Here is a 27,964-nt window from a genome sequence, read left to right on the forward strand (position 1 = left end):
AGCTGTCCATCTTTTCACAACAGGCTATCATAACGAGACACTGATCCTGATTTAAAACATCTAAAAGCATATAAAAATTACTTGATTTATTGTTCTTGTTAAGTTAGTAACCAACATCAAAATGAAAATGAGGAAGTCGGAATATAAAAATGTTAGAAGGTATTATGGGACAAATTTCCTTGGATGCATGAAGTAAAAGAGATGTTTTATTTGGATAGTAAGTTATAGAACTGCAAGAAACAGAATGACATGCCTTTTTAAAAATTTAGACAAGTTCACAGAGTGTTTCCAAACAGTTAATTACATGCTTGTGTTCCTGTTTACTCAGAACAACATGTAAATACCTGGTAGAAGTTCTGCCATGTTCATAACATTGTGAATCACATATACTTCAAATACTGGCCTTTGGTATGATGATATGCAGGTTTGAATGAACTTCTGGTTTTGGACATAGCTGATGAAAAAAAGATGAGCTATGAACTATGATTTATTTATATTTACTTTTGTCATACTTCAGCATCAACAGGCTAGCGCTGTTAACATTTCTTCTCATATAGAACACTTTTAGACTTTTACTGCCTACACAGTCAATCTTGTGACTGTTTCCAAATGATACTTCAGTGCTTAGAAATGTTTCGCAAAGAAGCTCATGAGAACAGAAAGACAGTGAATATTTATTTATTTTTAGAACACAGGTAACAATTTCTATAGATTTTGGAAATGACCGGCAGAATCTGTTATGATCTTCCAACACGACATCATTTGTAGACTTTTATTTGTAGACATTATCAAAATAACTGAAGTCCTTTCTTTCCTCATGAAAAACGTCTGAGAAATTACTAATTTTTAGCTGTGACATCCTAAATAGGATTTCTTAGCCTTATTTCAGGAACAGAATCCTTAAAGTATAGACACACCCTATGTCCTACTGAAGGAGAAAAAAGAAAAAAAAAAAGAAAAAAAAGAGAATAAAATAGAGCATAGGATCTGAGTTAGGGGATATTCAGCATGAGGCAGTTAATTTGATTGAAAGCTATTAATATTATCTTACATTAGGAGAAACAACTTCCATTATTAGATCTCTAGTTTTTCAAAAGGACTACAGCTAGGTAAGAGATATTCTTTTCCACTCCTGCATTTATTAAAATCTTCACTGAATACTTATTTCTATATTTAGGTGATGATATCACAGCTCATTACCAGTGAACAAATTAGTTTGAGTCAGAATCCAATCTATCTGACTGTTCAAGGGATTAAGGGTGTATGGGAAGTGCTGTCGGTGTTGTTCTGCTGTGCTGGATTTATGTGGCAAGGTTTTGGTAGCAGGGGGCTGCAGGGGTGGCCTCTGTGAGCAGAGCCCAGCTGCCCCATATCAGATCCAAGCCAGCTCCAGCCGGCTCTAAAAGGGACCTGCCACTGGCCAGAGCCAGGGAGTGAGGCTGGTTGGGCCTCTGGGAGAGCAGATTTAAGGAAGGGGAAAATAAACTGCTGCCCAACAGCAGCTGGGAGAGAGAGGAGTGAGAACCAGCCCTGCAGCCCCCAAGGTCAGTGCAGCAGGAGGGCAGGAGGTGCTCCAGGCAGGCAGCAGCAGTTCCCCTGTGGCCTGTGGAGAGGCCCCTGGTGGAGCAGGCTGTCCCCCTGCAGCCCATGGGTCCCACACGGAGCAGATCTCCACACTGCAGCCCGTGGAGGAGCCCCTGGTGGAGCAGGTGGATGTGGCCTGGAGGAGGCTGTGGCCCATGGAGAGCCCCTGCAGGAGCAGGCCCCGGGCCAGAGCTGCAGCCCGTGGAGAGAAGCCCATGCAGGAGCAGGGGTCTGGGGGGAGCTGCTGCCCATGGGGAACCCGTGCTGGAGCAGTTTGCTACTGGGGATGGATGGACCCCGTGGTACGGAGCTATGTGGGAGCAGTTCCTGAAGAGTTGCTGCCCATGGGCAGCCCCTGCAGGCTCAGTTTGGGAAGAACGGCATCCCGTGGGAGGGACCCCAGGTGGAGCAGGGGCAGGGAGTGACCGAGAAGGAGTGGCAGAGATGAAGTGTTAGGGACTGACCGCAGCCCCGTTCTCCATTCCCCTGTGCCCATAAGTTGAGCCTGTTTTACCTGTGACGGTAATTGGTGAGCAATCTCCCTGTCCTTATCTTGGCTTTTGAGCCCTGTTCCATCATATTTCTCCCCCTCATCCTTTGAGGAGGGGGAGTGAGAGACCAGTTGTGGTAGAGTCCAGCTGCCCATCAGGCTGAAACCAGCACATCTGCAAGTGGGCTGCTTGCTCTCTTGTTCACTGGACCAAGTTGGTAAGTGACAGTAGAGTACCAATGATGTGCAAACTTTTGTCTCCTGACTTTTAATATTAACATTTTGAAGAGAAATACTGTTTTTTTTCTCATCAGTGTGAAATTTTTCTCTTCCAGTTCTCTTCCTTAACATTTGCTAGGTCAATCAAACCTTTGCTTTTGATTTAAAGCAAATATTTTGGTCCTATTTGGGGAATCTTTAATCATTGCTAACCAATGGAAATAAAGAGATGGATATAGGTGCTGTGATGAAGCTGCAGGAAGCTTGTGTAGCCTGGACCTGAGGTAGTGAAGAAGTGGGAGATCCAAATTCATAGATCACAGGCTTGAGGCACTAACTTTTAAGTTCCTCAATCACTGGGGTCACTCATCATAGCTAAGAGAGTGATTTCATTCCTTTGGGTTCCAGTAAATTTGTAATTACCTCACACCATATAGGACAGCTGTAACAGGGGATATAGTGAGAGACCCTGAAGCCTGGTGGCTTAGTCTTGCCAGGATCAGCAGATACAGGTCCATGCAGAAGAGTGAAATTAACTTTTTCATCCCTCACATTTTCTCAGTGATTGTCCTAACCACGGTGCTAGCAAAAGGTGAGTCCCAGAGCTTCTGCTTTTTAGAAGCAATTTTTTGTGTGGTGGGTGAATGAGGGGAGAAGCTAGAAGAAATCTTTTTGATGGATTTGACCCAGGTTTTTGGCTGTTTTTCAGGTCAGATGAACCTGTTTTTTGTTGTTGTTGTTGTTTTGTTTTTTAATGAATATATCATTTGTCTATATGTGTCTGATGTGGTGAACAGTAACTGATGCCAGTAAGGTGATGTATAGCATCCATTTTACTAGATGGTCAAAATAACTGATCTGAGGAGTTAATTAATGTAGGTGTACCCCAGCAATGAGGGCTGCCAAATGTTCTGGGTGTTACTCCAAGAATGAGTAAGCTTCTTCACCAGTATTTCTCAGTCTGAGTCAGATCTTATACCATAGAAGATAATCAAAGGCCAGACTTTTCCGTAACAATTAACTATTTGGATAAGGAATCAAAAGAAACAGAATTTCTCTTTAGAGTAGTGCTTCTCTCTTAATTGATGAAAAATGTAATACGTCAAAGAATTCAGTATTGCAATGAATAAGGCATTTGCTAAAAGTTTGAAAATCCTTGAATTTATTTAAAGTACTATCAGCCCATTTTTAATTATTCTATTTAGACAAGTCACTGTGCACTGGTAGATCATCTAAACTGAATAACTGATTTCCTCTTCAGAGTTTTTGCATTTACTTGACTCTGAAATTTTGGGACACAAACCAAACCTGGAGAGAAAAAGATGGAGAAAAATACCAATTTTTTAAATTACTTCTAACTAACTATTATTGGAATAGGAACTTAGCCAAAACCTGAGGGGAAAGGGTTAAACAAAAACAAAACAAAAAAACAGAAAGCAGGGAAAATCAGTGTTTGTTCTCTTCATAATGTGATCCATTATTTAAACAGAATGTGAATGTGTGATGTAATTGACAATTGCATCTTGCATATCCTCAAACTTGAAATTGTTATGAAGATGTTTAGGTCTTATCATACCTTCATTTTCCTTTTTGCTGTTACAGTGTAATGATGCATATAATACAGTGATGTACAATGCAGATGGATTAGTCTTAAAATGAATGGAGTAGTATTATGATAATATAGTGGTTTTTCTGCCAAGCAAGGTGTGAAACTATCATGTTAAAGATGACTTATAATTATTTATTTTTTGCAAGTGCTGCCAGTCAGGTACTGTCTTGTCAAAATACGCTTGTAAAAGAAAAATAACAACAACAGAAATCTTGGAAAAGTAAGAATTCTCTGAGAAGGCTAAAAGTATTTTGTTAGGTAAACCAAGTATGCCATCTGTATAATACTTGATTACCTGTTGGTTCATGCCTCTTCTTTGCTCAGGAAGAACTAAGATAACTGCTCAAAACAAAAGAAACATATATTTGAATCTTGAATTCCATTTCTCTTGAAACTTGATTAATCTATTCATGTAGTAAAGTGTTTTTTTTTTTTTTGGGGGGGGGGTGTTGTGTGTGTGTGTGCGCGTGCACACGCGTGCACTGTCCTTTCACAAAATGGTGTGTGGGAAGGTTTATGACCAGTTCTTAATATAATACATCTTCCAGCCATGCAGAAAGAGAAAATGATGATAAACTATGATGTGTGTTTTTTCATCATCTTTCTTATTTGTATTTCAGTAGAATCCAGCAATCTGATTTAAGGACAACACTGTGGAAAGCACTGTATGAACACATGGCACAAGATAGACTTTGTCCAAAAAGAGCTTATGATCCAAATAAAAATAGCTATAAAGAAGAGAATTGACTCGCCATAGGCCAGGCACGAGGTTTGTTGGTTTCCCTTTTGGTCCTCTGACTCACATCACCTTTCATAGTACACACCTCATATCTGCTCTAATTTCATCTGGTAATTTGGGGGGAGCATGAAATCATCTGTGCATTGCATAAGTAATTCAACTGTAGTGTATTTCTCTGATTTCCTTCAAAATAATTCCGGTGTAATTACTCAAGCATGTAAAATGGTCAATAAATAGGACATAGCAAATGTAGTTTCTGTAACAAAATTCAGTTGTTCCAGTGATTATGAACAAACTTTGATGGTGAAATAAAATTATTTAGCTTTCTTTTGAGAATGGAGCCAAAGTAAAACAATTAGCAGCATTCCAGAGAAACCAGAATTTGGAACATGTGAAGAATGGGAATTAGTTTTTCATATTCCAGGAGCAATTGCTCCCATGGACCTCATATCTCTTAAATCAGCTAGAAGACCATCTGCTCCAAAGGATTTATCAATTGCTATATTCCTGCTTAAAGTAGTTTTAGGTAGTCAGTTATACTTATCTTTACCTCCTTTTTTGCTGAAAAGGTTTCCAGCGTGCCATTAACCTGTTAAAAAATTTTATAATGAATCTCCAAATGAAACAAAATGTAGCTTGCTGTGTCATCACACCCAAATGCAGGATTCGTTTATAACGGTTCCAAAGTCTGCTGTGTCTGAAACATAAATATATGTATAAATAAATTAATTAAAACAATCTGCTGTGAACTAAAAAGTACCATACTCCTTTGCTTTTTTATCTCGTGCTAGTCTGTGATGTAAGGAAAACAGGGCCAGGTCTTTGACTGGGCATCTGGTTTACAATTTTTCAAAAATTGGAAAGTTTGCATTTTCAAGCATCTGCAATTATAATCATCTTAAAAACATTTTATTCAAAACTACTCCTGCTCTGAACAATTTCAGCCCACACAAATCAGATTCTACATTCCATGAGAGCTCAGGGAACTAGGGATATTGGTCAATGATGAAAGCACAGTCCTAAAAATAGATATCATGTAAAGCATATGTTATAAATTCCTTGTTTCTGCACGAAGATGTTAAATCAACATCTTAGCTATAAACATTTCATGTGTAGGATATTCCTCTTTCATCAGAGTTTTTGTACTTGATCACGGTCATTTGCCTGTTTTCCTGTGGAAATCAGGGCATGTCCTTGGGGCCAGGCTCACTGCAGCAGATCTCTGGAGCTCTGGACTTCACCAGGAAATCCAGAGCCATCTGCGTCTATCCTTGCGGTGTGACAATTCCGACATAACCCTTGTTCCTGGTTGTTTGTTTTCTGCTAAAAAGCATTTCTGTTTATTAGGAAGTGTGCGTTAGACTGTTTGACACTAGAATTTGGCACACGTCTTTGGGTTAACTTGGCCAAAGTGATTTATAGCTGTTTGTTCATGACCAGCATCTATTAGTGGAAAATGCTCTCCAAATAAAATCTCATGAGAGGTGAGCACAATAGGGGATTGTTAGGGACTATCTGCACAGCCAGTGCCCCTGCCATCACTGAGTGCAGGGACAATTACATGGTGGCTTTCCTCTGGCTGTGCAACCATACAGTTAGGGACCTTTTACATTTCCTACCTATTCTTACATTGCCTTCCTGAATTTTCAGGGATGGATAGAATTCAGCCATCAGCACTGAATAACTGCTGTGCAGAAGGACAGAGCCAAATTATGGACTGCAATCTGATGCCGTTCCAATGACTAGCACCTGATCCTCACGTAGTCCTATTAAAACTTCCTAATGTAGTAAGCATGAGTAAGCATATCATTATCTGTTCCTGGTTGAGCATGAAACCTTCACGTCTGATGGCATCTCTCATTTAGTGGAAATGAATGCTTTGAATGCATCAAATGAGGGAGGGAGGGAAATGGGCGACAAATGGTCTTCCTGCCTTCAACTGAAGAGAATGCTTGGATCATAGTCTCTTTATCCTCTGCTAAAGTACTTTGTAGATAATATAGGAGCTAAGCTGTATTACAGGAACATGGACAGTTCAGAATGAAAACTGGCCATCTGAATAGATGTAAGGTACAATAAGTACTGACTACTAACTTTGTGGCAAGCTGGGTAACGCCAGCCTTTATATTTTCCCTGTTTCATGTCTACTGTCAACATTCCACAAATACTGGAATTCATTCAGTGAATTGTAATGGGATTTTCTCTTGTGAAATTGTGAAGCCAAGTAGATTGATCCCTTGCCTACCCTACTGGGAAAGCTCCTGATGTGACAGGACACTTTGCATCAAATTTTCTAAGCTTGTTGAGATAGCTACTAGGCCTTAGAAATAAAGACAAATGCACATGGTAAACAGCACCACTGTCATTGGCTTTATACCAAGTTATCAGTCTGAAAATATGTCTATAAGCATCTCTGTCAAATTTGGTAACTTATGAGAACTGTTTTTTTTTTTTCCTGGTTGTAGTTGTTGTTGTTTGTTGTTGATTTTGTTTTGTTTTAACTTGATTGTGTTTTTCTTACCAAGAAAAAAATATAAAAAATGTAATCCTAACCCATTTGACCCTCTTCCCTGTTCAACTGCTCTGCTAATCAATACCAAGCTTGTTTCCAACGTACTTTAGGGAGCTACATAGGCATTTTACAACCACAGTAGCTGTGGTTTTACCTAAAAAGATGCAGTATTTAAAACCAGATTTAAAAGGTTTAACAGAAGTGTCATATCAAGCAAGAAACAAAACCACTATCCTGCTACTACCCTTCTCTCCTCTTGTGCCATAAAATCATCCATCTCTCCTTCTATTCAGCCATTTATTTCTCTCTGTATCAAATCATCTGTGCATAATACTATTAATACAGTTATATTTCAATGAGGAAAATACTGTAAAATGTAGTAAAAAGAACAAGTTAAATATCTATTTTTTTTTTCTACAGTCTTATATGTTTCAGAAAGTTTCTCCAGTCCTCCAATGTCTCCCTCAATTTCTCCCCAGGTATGAAAATAAGCATAGACAAAAATTAATCTTCATGTTCATCTTAAAAGTAATAGATTCTTTTTGGCTTCATAGAGCAAGGTTTAATTAAAAGATGAAAATAAAAACAATTTTGAAAGTACACATTAAATACTTGGTGCACACCATAAATACTTCTCTTGTGTGCAAGATAAAGGGAGAGAACAATTGGAGTGGTTTCAAAAGGCCACCAGATGAGTAAAGGTGTCATCAGGAAACAGCAAATCACTTTAAATACATTACGGGAATACTTCACCTTTCTCAGAAACACTGAGCATAGGCCATTTTCAAGAATCTCACCAGAACTTGTTAATCTTAATTATGTACGTTAGCCCATGTTAGGAAGATGGATTCTTCACAAAACATGAATACTTTTTGGCCTTTCATCATGAAAGTCTGTTACATGTTCAGTGGAAGACTAGTTTTTACTTTTAAATAACCTCAAGAAAGCTGTTACTGCTGTTACGTACCGGTATGTGGTGGCTATGCAACAGCATAAAAACTGCATGGGAGTTTTATGGCATGTTGTGGTACAAAACATAATTTTTAGCACCATGGATGAACAGTGGTCTGGATCCTATTACTTTGGTATGCAATTAATAGAAAAACTTGTTCTGTGTGTTTGATTTAGTGACTTATAATGCTTTGTAGTAGATAACTGGCTAGCAAAGCCTTCCCCATGAAGTCCTTCTAGGAGTAGTTGCAGTGGTAAATCTCACTTTCGTCAATGAAAACTACTTAGGATGAAAGATTTATGCTAAACTGATTTGTGTTTGCAGCCCTATTCAAAACTATAACCAGGTTTCTCTCGTTACCTACTTTCTACTTTAGAGTAGCTCTTGCTATCATAACCCCCATCCCTTCCCCCTTCACTGCCTATTGTCTGTTTTCACACTCCTCCTTGCTTTATAATCGCTCACTCACACTCATTTATCACTGGCTTACTCTGTCCTGCCTACACTATCTCCCATTTTTGTCATGGTGCACTGGTACATTACAAATACAATTAAACCTTTTATGATACCGCAGCTTTTGGCTAATGCATCCCAGCTTCAAGGTTGAAAGATTTCTGGTATTACCACTGATATCAGTTCTTTCCCATTTGTCGGCAGTGTACGGACTAATGCAGAAGTGTTGCATTAATTAAAGGAAGCATCCAGTAATGCTGCTGTTTTTGCCGGTCTGACACTGAATTGGAGCTTGATGCCTGCTCATGTTTTAAGAGCCATTCATCACACATGTCATCCCAAAGCAGCCAGCTGTCTGAGAAAAGCCTCATTTGCATTTCATCAACTACACTCCCTCTTCTCCCTACCTATTGTATGGAGCTTTGGCTTTTATTTTATTTTTTATTTTTTAAAGAGAATACTCTTCAAAAGCAGCTTGGATAAAATGAGTATTCAATTTGGAAATATGATTTTCTTTAGTTCAGAGGTCTTGCAGTTGATCTGAGTGGAAAAAAGGTTCATACAAACATAGCCATGCAATCTGTCTGTATAAAGAAATTAATGCATTATGGAAGAAGACAAAGATTTTTATGATGGATGGACTACACCTTTATTAGTTCTGTACATTAAGTTGTTAGAATTAATAAAACATTTCATTTATTTTGAAAGTGCCTTAAAGGACATAGGATTTTTAAATCTCAGCAGCTCTGAATGATTCTACATTATGGGTTTTGATTTCCTTTATTGTTAGACCGAAATTGTATGTGTCAGGTTATATTGAAGCCATTTTAGGAGGCCAAAAAACATGCAAAACCATCTCAGTGTGTGGAAACCACCTAGAGAAAAGAGAATGAAATCATAAGCTCATTTCATTCAGTGACTGACTTTCATTCACTTTCATTCAGTGACTGACTTGATGAACTAATTTTTGCTTTTTTTTGCTTTACCGAATAGAGCAGAATCTGAAAGCAAATACATCTTTACCGTATAGCAAAATGACAGAAACGCAAATCTCTCTGAATATGTCTTTATATGTTAAATAAGAAATGTTATAGATGTGGGTATATATATGTGGTTGTCTGTCTTAATTGCTGTTTTTGCAGAGTATCAGGACTGGTTTAGCAAAACAAAAACAGTCCAAACTGGGATCCTATGTCCCTTCATCTAAACAGCAAAAATACAGAGAAATTGCAGTTTAATATGATGTAGTTTCCAATTTTAAGATATAGAAAATACCTATTTCTAAGCCATATAAGAAGTTTTCTAAATCTTTTATTCCTTAAACCAGCACCAAAAATCTGTTCTTCCACACAGTGAATGAGATGCATCTTACATAGCCATCATGATTGAAGCCATTATCTGTCACCAATGGAGAGAGACAGAGCCATGTCTGTACAATAGGTGTCTACACCCAAATCTAATTTGATTGGCAGATGCTCTGGGATGTGCTGGGGTATGAAGTGTGCTTTGTATTTTTGCTGTCCTGACTTCAGAGGGGTATTTACTTGTGCCTGGACCTTATTCTGACTGCCTCTGGAAATGGCTGGAGGACATATCTGGAGAGATCCCACAGTTGTCACATAAATGAAATAACTGGAACTAGATGCTTAATTATTAGAGAACTCGAGATGAATTCAGTGTCACATGCATATTATATGCTAAGCTATTGGGCACTTAGCAGCACCTAGATAAATATTAAACAACAAATACATAATTTTAGGCATATATACTTAAGTCCTGTTCATTTCAACACGGTTTAGGAAGTGAGTGTTTTGCTGAATAGTCTGTATGGTTGAACTGTTGAAAAAAATGCATGTTTGCATAGGTTGTACAAATGTTAATTTCTATTTATTCTTACTTTTCTTACTATAGCTGCCACGTGCATGGAAATAGTCAAGGAGTGTGCCATTTCCTCTTACATCACTGGAGTCAGAAAGTTGTGACCATAGCTGCTTTCTTTTGGAGCTATGTTCATGCTGCATTTGAGCAAAGTACTGCAACAGTAGCACAGTTTTGTATGTGGATGACTTGCCTTTGTACTTTTTCAGCCATGGAAAAAGATCCCCACTGCAGCATCAGGTGTGCACTGGGCATCATCTCTGTTTCAGGCTATAGCAGGTTGTTGCGCATGATGCATGCGAACCTTCTACCAGTAATTTGAGGAGTAATTTCAACAAGTTTGTTCATCAAAAGTGCCTTCCTATCTCTCCAGTCTCTTTATATATATCTTTAAGTTTTTAATCTGTTTATATTTCAGAGTGCACAAAAACAGGAGAAATATAAATCTTATATAGATCTATTATTTTTTATTATCCTTTTAAAGAATCATTTTTTTGGGTTATGGGAAGACAAAGTCTCAGAGAGAACATTTTTTGTGATACATCCAGTTGTAGCCCCTCCTTGTCCCAGTTTTTCTTCTGCTACACACACCACAGCTGTTCTTTGTGTGACACCATAGCTGTTACCGCTATTTCCACCAAAGAGCTGGAAAAAACAGTGACAGTTGACTTAACTTTTGTAGGTGGTTAAACTTTAATACATTTGTATCTGTCATCCTTTAAACTGCTCCTCTGTGGAGCTATTTAATATCACATGTGGAAGTGTGCATCGTAAGAGAATTTGAATGTACCTATAATACTTTAATGTTTCTTATAATTTTTCAAATGACTGGCTTTTAAATAGTACAGAAATAAAGATTTTAAAATAAAATTGATTTCAATGTCTTAGTTTTAGGATATTATTTACTATCTCTATGGTTCTATGATCTCACCAATGACTTTAAACCCAGCATGTGTATATCTTTATTAATAATATAATATCTTTATTAATAATATAACAAAAAAGATTGTCTTAGTTATTTGATATCTGCTGTGAATTTAGAGCTTTGTAATGATTTTTTATTTTTAACCTAGTTAATCACTTATATATCCCCCAAATTATAAAACTTCTCTCTTGCCCTGATATGCATATATATAGCTTGACTCACTTTAGTCTTAATACATTATTTTTTGTTAATGTGATTAATGCTTTTATATAGGGATTATTACCAGAATCAGACGTGCTTTCAAATTCTTTAAAAGTTGTCATCTCTTTTTTTTTTTTGTTCAATTTATCAGATACACAATTATTATACCTTTTTCTCAATCTTGGAGCAAAATATATACACACATAACCTTATCTCTATTTCCAGCTGGAAAATAGGAATTATTTGTAAATGTAATTAGAGAGGTTTGATTCCTAATCAAATTAAAAGACTTGGAAGCCATATTCTGTGAACTCAATTGTCATTTAAATAGCATCTAAATTGGTACCTGAATAGCCTGATAGTTCTGAAGGCAAAGCAATGATGTTGGTCCTTCAGAAAGCAATGACATACAGAACTGAGGAAATATGTGATAGCAACATCGTTTTATATGAAGAGTTTACAGCCCACACATATGGGATTAGACTGGGTCTGTGAGGAGAGGTGGAGGCAGCCTGCAAGAGTGACGAATGAGAGAGGCAGTTTAGAGCACGCTCTGTGGGAAGCTGCTTTACATATAAAAGACAGCCTGGGGAAGCCAGGCAGGAGAGAGGAGGCTGAGGTGCCTGGTGCCCAGAGCCTGTGTCTGGGTGGATAAGGAAGGCCCCTGGCCTGGGTGGAGAGGAAAAGGTTTTGGGCCTTATTTGAAGAGAAGGATGGGGGAACATGGGGGCAGTAGCATGGATGTGGTGATGCCCATGCCTTCCTTATTCCAGCAAGCCCTAGCCCGACCACTTTCCCTCTTTTGCCATGTCCTTCTCTGCTGCAAAATAGTGATGTGGGCCTGCTGTACATGTGGGCTGAGGTATGCCACAGGCAGAGCAAAATGGGTTAAGAGGTCTCTGTCATGAAAGAAAAAAAAAAGAAGTGCACCACTGCCTTGCCTCACACTGCAGGTTTCAGCATCAGATGGTGTTCATCAGCCCCTGATGCCTGAAATATCACAGCCCCTCACAATGAACCTGATGCAGAGGCAGCAGGTGAAGGTCATAGGTACTCAGAGTCCTGGATATGATGGAGGTGGAAGAGGGACCTGAAGCTAACTTCTGGAAGGGGAGAGCTGGATCTCAGAAAAGCTCTTGTGTTTGCTGTCACATGGAAATATGGTGTCTTCCTGTCTGAGTCATTTTGTGGTGAGATTTACAGAAACTCAGAGTATAATTGAGCAATGAGGAGGGGATAATTTCCTCCTTAAAGATGGCTAGAAGAGAGTCAAGAGGTGTTGAAGCAGCGGTGAAAGATATAACATCTGAGAGTGAGTGTGAGCCACAGGCACTGCAGTGTATCAGGGAGGTCCCTAAGGAAGCATAGGGGAAGAAAGATGTTAGGGCCTGTGCCTAGTACCCGAAGAAGAGCATCAGGGACTTGAGGAAGGAACAGGGATTGGTGTGTAAGTGGAGCGGTCCTGGACATGCAAACTGGTATAGGCCTCTCCATTCATTGCAGTAGCATTTTCTTCCTGCCTTCATATACATATATATATATATATTTTTTTTTTTTTCCTACAGCCTTATTTGTTCTCCATCTCATTTGCTGCCAATATATGAGAGTAGCCCAGGCACTCGAGAAGCCCACAAAGAAAACAAAAATGAGGAGTCTCAGCCGAGGTAAGAAGAGTAACTAAACTGAGATAAGGTGAACCAGAAAAATACAGCTATTAAAAAAAAAAAAAAAAAAAAAAAAAAAAAAAAACGAAAAAGGGCTATGTGCAGTGGTTTCTTGTGTGCAGCCCTTGAGGATCCTATTTGGCAAAAGTCAAGTTCTCTCTCCATTTCTATGCTTACTAGTATTCTTCAGATAGCTCTACCCTCTTCCTGTAATCTCTTTCTCCTTGGATTTCCATTATCATGTTCTTCTGGTTCACCTTAGCTTTTGTTAGGCTTTTTTTTTTTTTTTTTTCCTTCTTCAAAGAGACCTTATGAGGCAAAAAATAATTAGAAATGCAAAAATATAGAGAAAAGGCTTGCAGATTTTGACCAAAGGCAAGTGCTTTCATGTAGATCTTGTAAGTTTTCTTTATAAAGAAAGCCTTTTAGTTTTCAGATTTGTGATTGTGCAGTGTGTAAATGTGAAAGAGACTGTTGATAAAGAAGATTGGGAAGAATTATTTTTTTTATGAACTGAATATTTGAGAATTGCCTTAAAAGCTTCTATTTTTGTTTATATTTGAATCTCAGAATAAATTTTAGAAATTAAAACTTATATTAAACCATTAGGAATTTAACTACAACTCTGAATGATTGTCATGGAAATTTATTTTGCTCATAATTACATTTGTTTCAGTAAGAGAGACAAAAATAGAAATTGAAAAAAATCTCGTTCATTTGACAAAACAAAACAGTTGCTGTGACTGTTATAGGATTGCAGTCCAGAATGGGGAAGGCTCTGGAATAGTGAGATAATTTGTGAAACAAAATGCACATGCAAATTAGCTGATCAAATCGCTACACTATTTTTCCTGGTGCTTGAAGTAAAAGGAAAAAGCAATACCAACGGTAACAAGATATCAGAATATCCGTTATTGTTAAAGTCATGTAATACCAAAAATGAGGAAAATGAAATTTTTGGCACTCATGAGGCCATGGGTAGCAGTAATTTCAGTGACAATACAGTATAACTGAGATTGCATCTGATTCAGGAGAGAATAGGGATGACATTTATTCCATCTGACTTACATTTTCTACCGTTTTGTCATCTGGACTTCTCTTACAGGCAACAGAGAGAAAATAGTTCTTACAGGGCAACAATGCAGGTGGCAGGTTGGATATTACAACCCTTGCTGGTTCTCAGTAGAATATTAGTAATTAGGTGATTTCCGACAACCTGACAAATCTTAGGTGTTAATTATTATTTGTCAGACTTTCACAGCTTTGCATGTTATGTCCTAGAGCTTTTACAGGATCTTACTATGAGGAAACTTTAAACAAGTGGAAGGCCTACACTAATAAAATATATTCTGTCTACAAAAAGCAATACACTACTGAGATGAAGTCCTGTTAGTTGTCACTTTGAAACAAACATTCATATTTTATATTAGCAAATTTTAGGAATCTAGGCATACCTTTTCTACAAGCAATTAACATTTGCCAGTATACTAATGAAAGAAAAAAATGTTTATATTTATATTAGATCAAATATATGGCAAGTATTGAAGTAGCTTTGACTTTACTTATACATTTATTGAGGTATCTTATTGTGAAACTTAAACTGGTGCTCGACAGCGATCAATGGAAAACAATGAAAATGCCCATTTTGAGTAATAGACATGTCAAATTTTTGTTCAGTGTCTGTTTTCTTCTCCAGGAGTGGAATATGGCCCGGGAATTTCTTCATTTAAAAAAAAAAACAAAAAAAAAACTTGAGGTGGCAGCAAGTAGATCGGTAAATAATATTGACACCATGTTAATACGAAAAAGAGTAGACATGTAGAACTCCACGAAGTGGAAAAAATGTTGCTGTTTGTAACTTCTTCTATGGCAGTCCTTCCGCTCCACTCTTTATTAAAGATGTAACATCAGTTCTGCAGGAAAAGCTCTTTGGAGTTGGACTTAGATCTCTGTGAAGCATTGTATCTGTGATTTTTATAAACAGCATAAAATAATTTCTCATTCTGTAAACATGCCAAACAAATTAGCATTACTGACCGAAAAAATTCTAATCGCACAAAAGGAGGAGGTTCAGTTCTCTAGAGAGAACCCATGGAAGGAAGTGGCCATCAAGCCAGACTTCATCACAGGACGACTCTGATTAATTTTAAAAATCTGCTGACTTTTTGGAATGGTTACAGCAAATGACTTATGAAATGAGAAACTCTTTCCCAACCCAGTGAGCTTTTCAATCAGTGTTCTCCATGATGTGCTGTTTGCTAGCTGTCTCAACTCAGCAACCCTAAACATATTTAGCAATATAAATGTACATTTTAATAGCTTGCTGTGATCTCTTTTTTTGATATCTGGCTTCCATTATCTGTCTTCATCCATCCACAATCTCTGGTGCCATCAGCTGAAAAGTTGGTTTTTCTCAAGGGTTCACCTGATTTGTAGCACTAAGCTCCCCCCAACCCCCACCTCTGCACTGTTCTGTGTCCCCATCAGTCTCACCAAAAAGTTTTTTTTTTTTTCCTCTGTCGTGAAAAATACAGTAACAACTTCTTCTACGTACCCTCAGGATAAGCTTAAATTAAATAAAAACTTAAAAGAAGATTTGCCAGTGGCTTAGATTTCTAGTTAAATTGCCTGAGCTACAAATAAGTTTTATGCAAGTTATTGTTCTTAGCAAAGACTTCCAGTAACGATGCATTTGCCAAATAAACATACAGATTAATCGCTGTTGAGAGAGAGAGGACTTGTTTATTGGCTGGCTGTTATACCACTTGCTATCTAACTCCTTCACCAGAAGTCTTCTCTCAGTGGCAGAGCCCCTGAGATCTTCTGGGAAGCCAGCACATTACTCTGGGGAAGGGGAACATTTTGTACTGTGAGCATTAAGTTGCTTTAGGCGTATGCTTTACACAGTTTGCAGGAAAACATCAGTGTTATGTTTCCTATGTATTTTTTCTATGATTTTCTTTACAGTTGATATAGAGAGGTGTTTGGCTCTTGGCCAAATGATACAGATGCCTAAAAATAGCCTGGTGAAACCCCCAGTATTGTCCCCCCAGTAGCATAACTGTGGGTGATGAGAAGCAAAAGAGAAGTGTGAAAGGTCCTGCAAATGCTTTGATTAGGCATATGCACTGCCATGCACAAACTAACAAAGCTGATTTCTTTAGCATGAGTCTCTCTGCCCCTGAATGACACAGCTCTGCATCCCAGCAGTGCTACAAAGGGCTCAGAGACCTGAGATCCAGAAGGGCTGGAGCAAGTTGGGATTAGATGCTGTGCTCTGTTTGCCATTTTTGTTAGTGTTTTGCCCGTAGCTCCACGGTACTTGAAAATTAAACAAATCTCCTTTCTGTGATGGGAAATAGTTTGCTGTTGGGAGTGGTATGACTGACACCCACACAGATATAAAAGGTGATGTAAATGATAAAGAAAGCAGTCCCTCAAGCACCGAAGGTGGGGAGAAGGGGATTCAGAAGGAGTAAGGCTGACGTATGCAGTGTGCATCTCCCCAGAGGGAGATAGTCCAGCACCTGCTGGTGTCTGACAGCCCTGGTGCTGTTTCTTGAGAGGATACCCAGAGCAGGGTTAGGTCTTCAGATACAAATGGTTATTGGCTAGTTTTGGCTTTAATTTTGTCTGTGATTCTCTTTCTTTGTCAGTAGTCTTTATGTCCTGTTGGAGAAAGATGCTGTGGAGGATGTTTATCTTCAATATGCAAACACAGTAAGAACAGTTATGTAGAGGAGTTTCTGGTGTTAGATGTGTCTCATTTGGACAATGCACATGCAGGGTTTTGTCAGACAACTTGGGCCAACCCCCTTTGTCTCACAAACTTTAGAGATATTTCTGTATTGATATAAAGTGAAAATGCATAGGGGTAGGATACTGAGTCATCCATAGCTAATGAATAATGCAAATGTGTACCACTTGTGTATATAATAAAAATACCTTCCTGTACTAGGTAAGTAAAATGTCCCTGAGTAATTTTTTTTTTTCTGCAATGACTTGCATTCTGGGCCATAATGAAAGTACAGGTTTCCCCCTTTATAATAAAAATGAACTAGGAAACAGTGCAGCAACAGGAGGGATTTTCAGAAAACTTTCCCCAAAGAAAGCCAGCAAAAGTGATTTTTAAAACTTGCTATACTGCTTTTGTTATTTAGGGTATGAATGATTAAATTTTGAACAAAAGCTACTTGACTGCATATATTCGTAAGACACACACGAAGGACAAAACAGTCATGTAAAAACTCAGCAATACAAATGTAGAGATGTTTGAATCTTTAAAATTTGCTGGCATAAAACCAAATCAGAAACGTCAAAGTCTGCAGTTGTTTGTTAGCAGGAATAGTCTGTCATGAAGTGAAATGTATAATAATATCCTTGCTATTAATATAACATGAATGATGTTCAACTGTGGAGTAATGAGAAATGAGGAGAAACAGCAGGTTTTCAGAGTTCCTGGCCATGGGTCTATCAATTACCCATATTGCCAAGATCCCAAGAGGTCTGGCAGCTTCCTGGCTGCAGTTCCTTTGAGGCAGCTTCTCTGTGCTGAAGCTGGGGGAAATCACCATGCCACCTGAGAAAAAGGCTGCATGGGGAAGTCCTTGCTCTACAAGTCAAACCAGTCTAGAATTATGTTAAAGGTAGCATGAGAAGCACCACAAAATGATCTTAATGAATCTGAACTTTTGCCTTTTTCTTGACAGTAGTGGCTGGAAATTTTATCAGCTAATCAAAAAATGGCATCCAGTAGACCAAGCCAACATTTGGCTATAAGTCTTACAGAATCTTTTGAGATGGTTCAATCTGTTCGTCTCATTTTCCTCTATTTTGCATTTGAGCATACATAGCAGCAAAGGCAAACCTTCCCCAAACCTTGAACTTCAGGTATAACCTTGCTGAAAAATGTAAAATTTAATCCTGTTTGCATTTGTTTCAAATGGGTGTTCTCCTTAAAATAGGACACAACTGTAAACTAAGAAATAGGACACCAGGTGTTGTTTGAAATGGCATCTTTGCATTTTAAGAGTATCGCATGCTGGCAAAAGAGATGTACATCTGTCTGCTGGCTTTAGATGATAGATTCCTGCCTGAACAAAATGTCAAAGTCTATACAGCAATACGTCGGTTGCCTTCTACCAAGGATTTCTAGGCTCCCCCTTCTTTTTGGCAGAAAGGTTAAACAAAGCCTTCTTTAATTCTTTCTGTACAAATACTGTGCAGCGCTAGTGTCCTCTTGAAAGAATATTTATTTACACTACTTCTTGCCAGAAATCTCCACTTCATGTTTTTTGCTAACATTTTTTGTACCATTCTGTTCTCCTTCACAATCTCCAAACTCCTTATTTCACTCCTACCAGGCTTGCATTATGCTCACACATATGTTACAGGAAACACATGCATTGCTTTGTCCAATGTATTCTAAATCCTTGCAGTCTTAGGAGAGGAACAAGAAGGTGGCCTCAGGAAAGAAATCATAAATAGGTGCATACTTTGCACTTGTGACTGTACCCATTAATCTAATTGAGAATTCATGGAAAAAAAGCTGCTTTATTACTTACCATAAATCCAAGATAATTCTATTTAATGTTCCTTTAACTGTCAAAAAAGGATAAACATAGCTAACTATGAACATGACATAAATAAAATCTAGCTTTCCTCCCATTTCCCACCCTTTCTCCCAGTTGGCTATTTTATCATATCACTCAATATAAAATTTAACAGTATGGTATATAAATGATCCTTTTTTTATTCTTCTGCATAATAATTGGCTGGTTTCCAGTAATAAAAAATAGTAAAGCTACAATTTATTCCAAGTCATAAACATCTTTATATATATATATATGTATATATGTACTTTGCTTCTATGGTGGAGAAAACAATAGAGTGGCCGATAGAGAGCTACACCAGCAGATTGCAATAGTTGTTTGAAAAGATCTAGAGCCACTTGAATTCAGTTTGAATTTAGCTGACTTGGTGCCTTGCTTCTTGGCTCAGGGAAGCAGAAGAGCTGCTAAAATGGTGACACAAATTGATCTTAATAAATTAGTACACTCATAAAAGGAGACTCCCAATTTTAGTGCTAACAGCACACCATTATATGCAGCATAATGTAGTTTAAAAGGCACACTGATAAGGGGCTGTATTCAAATCCATTTCTGTGCCCTTTTGTATTCTTATCTACCCTGGTCCAGCAGACAATCCAGCTTTTCACAAACCTTTGGCAGTCCACCATCAGCAACAGCCCGTGGTCTCCTTTATATCCCCGTGGCTTCTGTAATGAGCATCACCTGTGGTATGCTCTGTTTGGAGCTGCAGCATCAGCGAAAAGCACCTGCTCTGGTGCCTGCTGGTGTAAAAGGCTCCACATCTTGGGGCCCGTGGGAACTTGTCTGCATTTCCTAAAGCAATGCTAGGGAAAGGGCTAAATACCTGTCATCTCCAGTAAGCAGCGTCTTAGCCTCTAATCCTTGTAATTGTTGCCTTAGTAAAGGAAATAGCCAAACAGGGTCCTGAACTGACACAGAGCCCCTGTGCTGCTTCTAGGGGAGCTATAAGGTTGCTTGTGTTTATGAGAGATTCTTTATTTAAATGAAATAGACTGGAGTGGAAGACTCGCAGTTTTAAAATTACTCATTTCCTTCAAATCTTATTTTTTAATGTATTCTTAAATCACAAGTATTTTTAAATACCTCTCATACATTTTTGGAGCGTATTTATACTGAAATTGGAGGCATTTTCCCTTTAGGAATTAATATGTGTTTACCTACAGATATGAATACATATATTTATATCTATATACATAACTTTGATTTATATCAAATTTCTAAGGGAATAAGTGGCCTTGTAATCATTTTAAAATAATAGCTGTAGCAGTTAATAACGAATAGCACTTTAAAAAGGGATAGGTTTTGCAGAGCTATAGGCAGAATACCAAAAATAGAAATACTTGCAAAGATGTCATTCCATTTTTTTCTGAAATCAGTGTTTCTCAGTCCTTCTTTGCCTTGCTTTCTTTTCAGAAGACAAAGCTAGTTGAGAAACTTAAATACAGTTTCTTTGATTAAGCATCAAGACTGTTATACTCAACTTTAAATTTAGTAAGATGGCACCAGGGTTTATAACATAAAGGCACACGTTCTTCTGAAAAAAAGAGAAGCATCCCCTAATAAAAGCTTTTGTTGCTGGACTGATGTGTTGAAATAAGTAGAATTCAAGTCAAGGAATGTCCCATACTAAAGATGACGTTTCTAGTAGTAGAAATACAGGAAGATTACCAGGGATAGAGAACAAAACTCTTCAGTCTTCCAATACAATTTATAATAAAGCAGGTAATATTATTTTCTCTTTCAGAAGTTCACTGAGACAGACAGCAAAGAAATAATGTATTTTGAGCTGTCAGAAATGTTTACAATGTTTTAGCATCTCATTTCTGTATGTCTGACATCTGATTTTTCTCTGGACTTTCCCAAAGAAATATATGTGTAATTTAAAAATAATGCTTTTAAAAACAAAAACATTCAGTTTTGTGATGAATCAGCAGGTAAAATAGAACATTCTGTTCTGATCCTTGACATTGAGTGACTAATAATACTCCACAAATTCCAGCCATGGGCTACATGACCTTTATTTTTTTGTTGGAGGGAGGGAACAAGCTGGTATATTACAAGTATCACATTAACTACTACCTCCTGATTACATTTGTATTATTATTATTCATGGTAAGATATGCATATTGGGGGAAAATCATGCCAGAAGGAACCCTGGGAACATGATAATCTAAAATCTTTTACTGACTAAAGGAACCTGCTACCTTATAGCTCCGAGTCCTAGACATTAGTCAGCTGAGAACATAAACAATAATAGCAGGATTAATATGCCCCCCACCAGTGCTGAGGATTAATATGGCAATGGTTTGGTTCCCCCATACTGACACAAACTAATTCTGCCTAGTAGGAGAACAGACCCTTTTCAGCTAATGTGCTCATCACTAAAGCAATTTATATTGCTTCAGACTTTGCCCCTGTCTTGTGAGTACAGGAGTTGGGGCTCCTAATTATTTTACAGACATATTAGAAAAAAGGCCTTGAATTAGATCACTTTTTCTCATATTTAAAAATTATCTGTTGGTTTTTGAACACATGCTGGAGGGATGTTAAAAAAAATAAATATACAAAATGTAGCCGTGTTGCATTGCAGGACCCAGCTCTGCTATAGTCCAGGGATAAATATACGTACAAAAAAATCTCCCAAAACGTTGGGAAAGTGTGGGTTATGGAGAAAAAGAAGGTAATGGCGGAGAAGGTATGTAGAGACAATCCAAGAGCTGAGTCTTGCTTTAGGTTAATCTGATGTAGTTTAGCTGGCCTGGTATTGTGTCCAAAATAAGTAGAATGCTTTGGATTTAGCTGGTCGCAGAACCAATCCAGTTGCTACATGTTTATTGCTATAATTTAGCTCCTTCTCTTTCAGATAGGGTGCTGCAGATATCTGAGGCAATCACATAAGGACATATGCAGCCACAGAGAGGCTATGACAGGCTCAGAGCTGAAGTGAGGTTCAGAACACACTGATTTCAGTTGCATTCTCCTTCTTGGTTACAGTTCAAGGTCACAGTTTACCAACTGGATTCTCTGTTTTTTAGAAACAGGAAAATTAGAATTGACTCATACCTGATAAGTAGCCACTGTTGCTTGCAAAATACTCACTGCAGCACAAAGGCAGCAGAGCTGGGTGAAGTTGTGTGATCAGTGGGCTACCTGGATAAGGAGGTGATGGAGAGATGGGTGAGTGCAGTTTTGATAAAAAGGGCAGAAGACAGGTTCATAAACTGCTATGGGAGTTTTCTTCTCTAATTGGTTAGCAGAACAGAAATTTTTTGCTTTCACAAAGGTCTGCTTCCTTGGGCTTCAGTAATTCATTAGGTGCCTTCTTATTCACGGGATTTATTTTGCAGGAGGGCAAGAGTAGAAGGAACAAGATGATGTTATATAAGCTGGGAGAGAGCAAAATTTTCAGGGTTCCAGTGTTGTTGTTATTTTAATTATTCAAATAAACAGGAGACATAAATTATCTTGACAGTGCCTGCTGGCCACCTGCCTAGCCAAATGTTGGAGAAAATATGTATGATATACAAGGAAGAAATGTAGTTGAAAGCAGTGTTATACTCTTCTAGTAAGCCTTACCTGCTATTAATGTTCAATTAGTAAAGAGATTTCTTCCTGAACTATTGAGTGCGGATTTGAAATAGTGACCATACTATCTGAAAGGCAGTTAAGTGAATATTCTGAGAATAATTTCAGCCCTATTAAGAGCAGTGGGAATATTTCTTTTCTTCCTTTACTTACTGTTTTGAAAGAAGCAAAGTAAAATAAACTGTTCTTAGGCTTAGTCGGTTCAATGAAGCTTCATTGGAAATACTTCTATATTTAATAAACAAAATCACTTCATTAGCGAAATTAAGTAATTCAGTCAAAAGCTAGCAAAAGATTTTAACCTAGTAATTATGAGGTTATTACGTATATTTCCTTTCATCACTTCACCATATATGCTGGCTCGAGATAATGGCTTTGTTAATTCCAACAAACTGCCACCCCCAGTCTCTTAAACCTTCCTTCTGGCTTGGATAAACCTTTTCGTCCCAATGGTGTCACTCATCCAGTACTCTTTCACTGACTGGGGAATGAGTCCCTTCTCTGTGTGCTCCTTTCCACCATCTTATCCTCCAAACGCCTCCCTCTCCCAGTTTACAAAACTGCCTTTTCACGCTGGAAAAATGGAGGATTTCTGCTCTACAGCTTAAACAACAGCAGCGTACGGTAAAACAACAGCATGACCTTCAGCCACAATAGGTTTCTATCAAGTGGAACAGCCTGACACATGGTGATGGTTTTCAACCAAATAGGTAGTGGCATGTCTTCTGAAAAGGAGGAAATCCCATATTTTTATAATGAATATCAATAAAGGATCTTTTTTTGTCTGCCGTAGCAATTCTGGAATGAGAAGAAAAATGAGGCTAGAGTGGAAGAGAGGAGAGAAGCTTTATGAGGAATTGCTTTAATGACTTCAGATAATTTCATATTCATTAAATAGTAAAAATTTCGAATGTTAACTGTGAGCATATATTTATTTATTACAAAAGGGCGGCAGCAAAAATAAGCTGAGGTTGTGTTAGAATAAGCTGCCCTGAAGTAAATAGCTTTTGAACCGTTCTTTTTAAATATTAAATTCCTCTCAGTTGTATTTGAAATCTTTAATGAGAGAGAAAAAAAAATGTAGTCTATTCCAATCTTTTCACCAGCTGAGCTACAAATTTGCTTACAACCTTGCTGTTATCATGAAGTTAATAATCCCAGTGACAGCAGAAAGCAGTTGGAGTGTGTGAGACTTTTATTTCTGCTAGATTCAGAATCCCACTAATGACTTCTTTCAGCTCTTGTCTTTCCCTCTGTTCCTCTGGAGTAATGTCAAATGCATGCTACCTCTCAGGGTATGTTAAGTGCAATGTGGGGTTCAAGATCATGTTGCATGCTGCCCATTGTCAAAGTTCTTTAGAAGAGGAGCTGTTGGAATTAAGCTCTTACATTGTGTTGGTGGAATAAAAACAAAACCTAGGAAAAGACAGCGAGAACCTGGCCTGTTTCTTCCCAAGGACTTTACAAGCTAGGTGTCTTCATGCAGCAGCAGGATGCAGCAGGTGCCTGACAGCAATGTGAGCAGGAATCAGGGCTTCTGACTCAGAGGACACTTCAGAGGAGACTCTGATCCCACTTGGCTCCACAACACATTTGATCAAAACTATTTCATGAAAAACCTTAAGTAAGTTGGAAAATAAAAGAAACAGGCTGGAGCCAAGCTGACCTCCTCCAATCACTGAGCAAAGTATACATGTCTTGTGTTCTAAGGGTTTTAATCCTTAAACCTGTAGATACTAACCCTTTCATACCACAAGGAAAGTGAGACTTTTGGCAATGAAGAAAAGTCAATCCTCTTTCATGTATGAAATGGAAATACTTCAAAAAAAAAAAAAAGGCAACCAAGAAAAACAACCTGAATTGTTCATGACTACAACAGGTTTTATTTCCTCAATGAGAGGAAATTTTGTTATTAAGTTCAAGTGAATGTAGTCTTTGTCTCATTCAGAAGCCATCTCAGCTGATAACACATTAAAATGAAAGATTTTTTTCCTGTAATTTTGCCATGGTAAATACAGTAGTTAGGAGCAGACTAAAGGTACCTCCAGCCCAATATCTTGCCTCTGTCAGAGGCAAATTATGAGTGCTTTGGGAAAGCGTTTGAGAAACAGGGAAGGTGTCAGGTAATATTTCCCCATTATAGCATGCACATTCTGTAATCTGTCATTAGCTTACAAGTAAACTGTATTTTGTGATTTGATGAACCAGAAGTTTCAATTACATCACTGTGTTTCATAGATATTCATGGACCTTTCCTTTGTGATTTTCTTATCTTTTCTTTACTCATTTATAAAATAAGCAGATTAAAAAAAAAAAAAAAAGCTACTTCAATGAGTTCCATCATTTAATTATAATCCAATTAGTACTTGCTTTCACTGAGTGCCTTCTCAATTTTGTATTACAAACAGTGAATGTTTTTACTTCTCCATGTCATTCATAATTTTGTAGTTGTCATTTAATTATATTTTATTATACTTAGGTTATATTTTATTGTATTATGCGTGCTCTTTCGTTTTTCTTATTTCTGATCTGTAGAGTCATAGTTGGTTTAAACTTTTCCATAGAAAAGAAAGCATGATTAACATCCTTTCCACCTTTGAACTTTGAAATGGCATGACCAGGACTGCACATGGCAGTCAGTAAATGGGCACTGTCTTTGCAGAAAGTGATCTAGTCCTACAGGGAGTCCAATCCATTGCAGAGAATGACTTCTCAGACTGCTATCCTAATTCAAGTACTAAAAATATATGGTGGGGGAAGGGATAAGGCAGCAGTGGAAGCAATTCCTTCAAATTTTTGTTTTGAATACTTGATTCTAGAACCTTAGTAATGTACTTCTAACACAATTTTTTGGACTTACCTGAGGAGTCTGTGACTTTTTTACAAGAGACAAGCCAGTTTACTGGAAGAGAAGTGTAATAAAAGGACTTGTGATTAGATTTCAAAAAGCAATATTTCAGTTCAATTTAACGAAAGAATATGTTTTGATTTCGAGATTGAAATCTGTATTCTGGTTAGAACCTACATATCTCACAATTTGTTCAATTTAGCTGAAACTTCTGTTCTCCAGAATTCTGGATATTTGTGTTGAATATAAACACTTATCTTGAACATAGTCAAAAGGATAAGAAAGAATAATATTAATAAGCTTGTAAAAAAACAGTATTCAGAAGTCAGGAGACATCAAAACCATGATTGTACATCATTCACTCTTCAATGTATTAGTAATATACTAATCTTTAATTACATGAACATGTGGAGTATGTCTATAGGAACCTTTCTTTATTCAGTGTGCAGAATCAACTGCATTTCCTTACTGTTTCAGTATTTTGTTTCATCTTCCATGGTCAATATGAGGTCACAGCCTTTACTTTAATGCAGCTTGTTAAAACCCTGTTCTGAAGACAAGATTATTCATTCCTAGTGTGTTTATCTCTGATATCACCATTCTAGTATTTTAGTGCATGAGACAGTCATGAATGTATCTTCCCTGTGCAGTGACTAAGAGAGGTGAGGAGCCAGCTCACTGAGATCAAAGCTTAAAGTGTACACTCACTTTGGGGCTCAACTTCAGATCTACCACTCTGAAGAGGTTCAGGGTACTTACAACTTCATATGTGAAAGCAAAAAAATCATTGATTCTCTTTCAACCGAAGGGCTCGACCATGTTTTCAGCCAGCCCAACCTGCAAGAATAAAGGTCCAGCTAACCCCAGCCACCTGTCTGCCTAGTGCACACAGGGATTGTCAGGCATGTGCTGGCAGAGTGTCCAAGTCCAAGACATGGTATTCCTGCCACCTTACATACCCAGGACTCTGGTTGTTTTTTTTTTTTTTTTTAATATATATATATATTTTTATTTTTGTGGATCTTGTGGCTTTTGTGGAAATGAAGAAAAGGGCTTGCAGAAAAGCTTTTGATTCATTCCCAGAACAAGTGAGGTCCTTAGTAAGAGTTAGAGAGCTTTGTGCTCTGAGAGGCTCAACTTTTTAGATATTTTAGTTAACTGGAATTGCATCTGCATTAGCAAGTTTTTGATTTGTTTGAACTGTTGTGGAATTGTATAAGCAAAGCAAATGAGAAATCCAATAATCAGTTGAACCACCTTTCCAGATTCCATAAGGTGTTTTCTAAATTAATTCAACTAGAATAGCAAAAACAGTCAACCTTATTATTTAAAGTTCAGTAAAATTACATGCTACTGAAATACATTTTACAATGGAAAGTGAGAGAAAGCTTGAGTAGTAAGTAGTAGTAGCATTCTTATCAATGACAAATCATTAGAGCTTCTTATGATTATCTCTGTTGAACCCTACTTTTTGTAAGTAGAAGACATGTCCTACTGCATTTAATTCAAAACAGAGCTTCAAAATTTTCTGTTCTCTGTAGAAAAAAGAAAGTGTATGAATTATGAAAATTTGAGGTTATATTTCTCACCTTATGTTCTGTGTAAGTTATCTAAATTTTAAGTTGTAATTAATACACTATTACTACATTATATGTTGAAAGCATCCATAAATAATGAATATATTTTGGACCTCTCTTGTTTCATTTTAAGCACTTCACCTAAGACTTCAGAAATTCCTCAGGCCATTGCTTGTCTTTGCCAAGGAACAGTGCTTTTTTCATGTGAAAAAGCATGTAATATTTAATAGTAACATTGCTCTTTCAATTCATTTGTTGCTGAATTTGAAGAAAGGAACAGCGATAGCTTCAGCAGAGCAATTGTTGATTTATTGGATTTAAGTCTGAACACGGACTTACTGTAAAGCATAAATGTTTTAATTGATTGTCATAGAATGATTTAGCCCATAGTAGTTTTCACAAATAAACTGAAGAGTCACCTAGCTTTCGCAGAGATTAACCATGAAACGACCCTACTTGCTTTCAAACATTTATAATTAAATGCATCACCAGAAAAGAGGCAATGGCATGTGTGCTATAGCCTCTGCTACTGCAAAAACAACAGTACTCATATGGAAAAGATCTTTCCCCCTTCTTCAGTTGTTGGGAACCCCCTCATTATCAGCTTTCACATAAGCATCACCACAATAAGTGCAAAAACAACATGCTGTGTTTTACATAACTCCAGGGTAGGGCTGTCTATTTTCCCACCAGCAGAGAATTCCCCCAGCTCTTCTGCCCACCACATTGTCCTGCTGCTTCATTTGTGATATTGTTTTTTCCTGTGGAGTGATACATTGCTGTATCTTCTCTTGCTGCAGCTGAAGTAGAGCCATCCATCATCCCAATCACTGGAACTAAGGACATTATGGACTGGGAGTAAATTATGTAGCTTTGGGGATGAGAGAGGAAAAGAGCAAGAATTTTTTGTTGTTGTTTTTTTATTTCCCTCTCTCCCTGAAGCTGCTATTTTGCATTACTGCTTCCTTTTACATACTATTCCTGCCTTGCTTAGGATCATGATAAGGTAAATGCAGCAGAAGTAGTTTCATTATTTCCAGAATGTAAATTTAATCAATACAAATGCAGTTAGCAAATCCATGGATGACTCGACTGTAGCTTAGATCTGAATTTAAG

At 37.6% G+C, this 27,964-nt stretch overlaps 1 protein-coding gene across 4 annotated transcripts in view; it reads left to right on the plus strand.

Moving 5' to 3' along the window:
• Nucleotides 1-551: 551 nt before the first annotated feature.
• Nucleotides 552-27,964, plus strand: part of LOC310903953 (uncharacterized protein) — a 47,710-nt gene continuing 20,297 nt past the window's right edge. The window contains exons 1-8 of one of the 4 annotated variants that reach the window (XR_014587956.1): nucleotides 563-1,544; nucleotides 2,856-2,885; nucleotides 4,523-4,671; nucleotides 6,292-6,438; nucleotides 7,574-7,632; nucleotides 10,470-10,676; nucleotides 13,128-13,226; nucleotides 14,923-17,236. Coding sequence is in view for 1 of the 4 variants with exons in the window: in XM_083848062.1 (XP_083704188.1) it covers nucleotides 6,424-6,428; nucleotides 10,470-10,676; nucleotides 13,128-13,226 (311 nt within the window). In the remaining 3 variants the exon portion in view is untranslated. Of the gene's footprint in view, nucleotides 1,545-2,855; nucleotides 2,886-4,522; nucleotides 4,672-6,291; nucleotides 6,439-7,573; nucleotides 7,633-8,762; nucleotides 10,390-10,469; nucleotides 10,677-13,127; nucleotides 13,227-14,922; nucleotides 17,237-27,964 lie in introns of those variants that run through there. The other 3 variants (XR_014587955.1, XM_083848062.1, XR_014587957.1) reach the window with 3 other exon arrangements.

The sequence above is a fragment of the Anser anser genome, assembly GCF_964211835.1.
Source record: "Anser anser genome assembly, chromosome: 1".
Lineage (NCBI taxonomy): Eukaryota > Metazoa > Chordata > Aves > Anseriformes > Anatidae > Anser > Anser anser.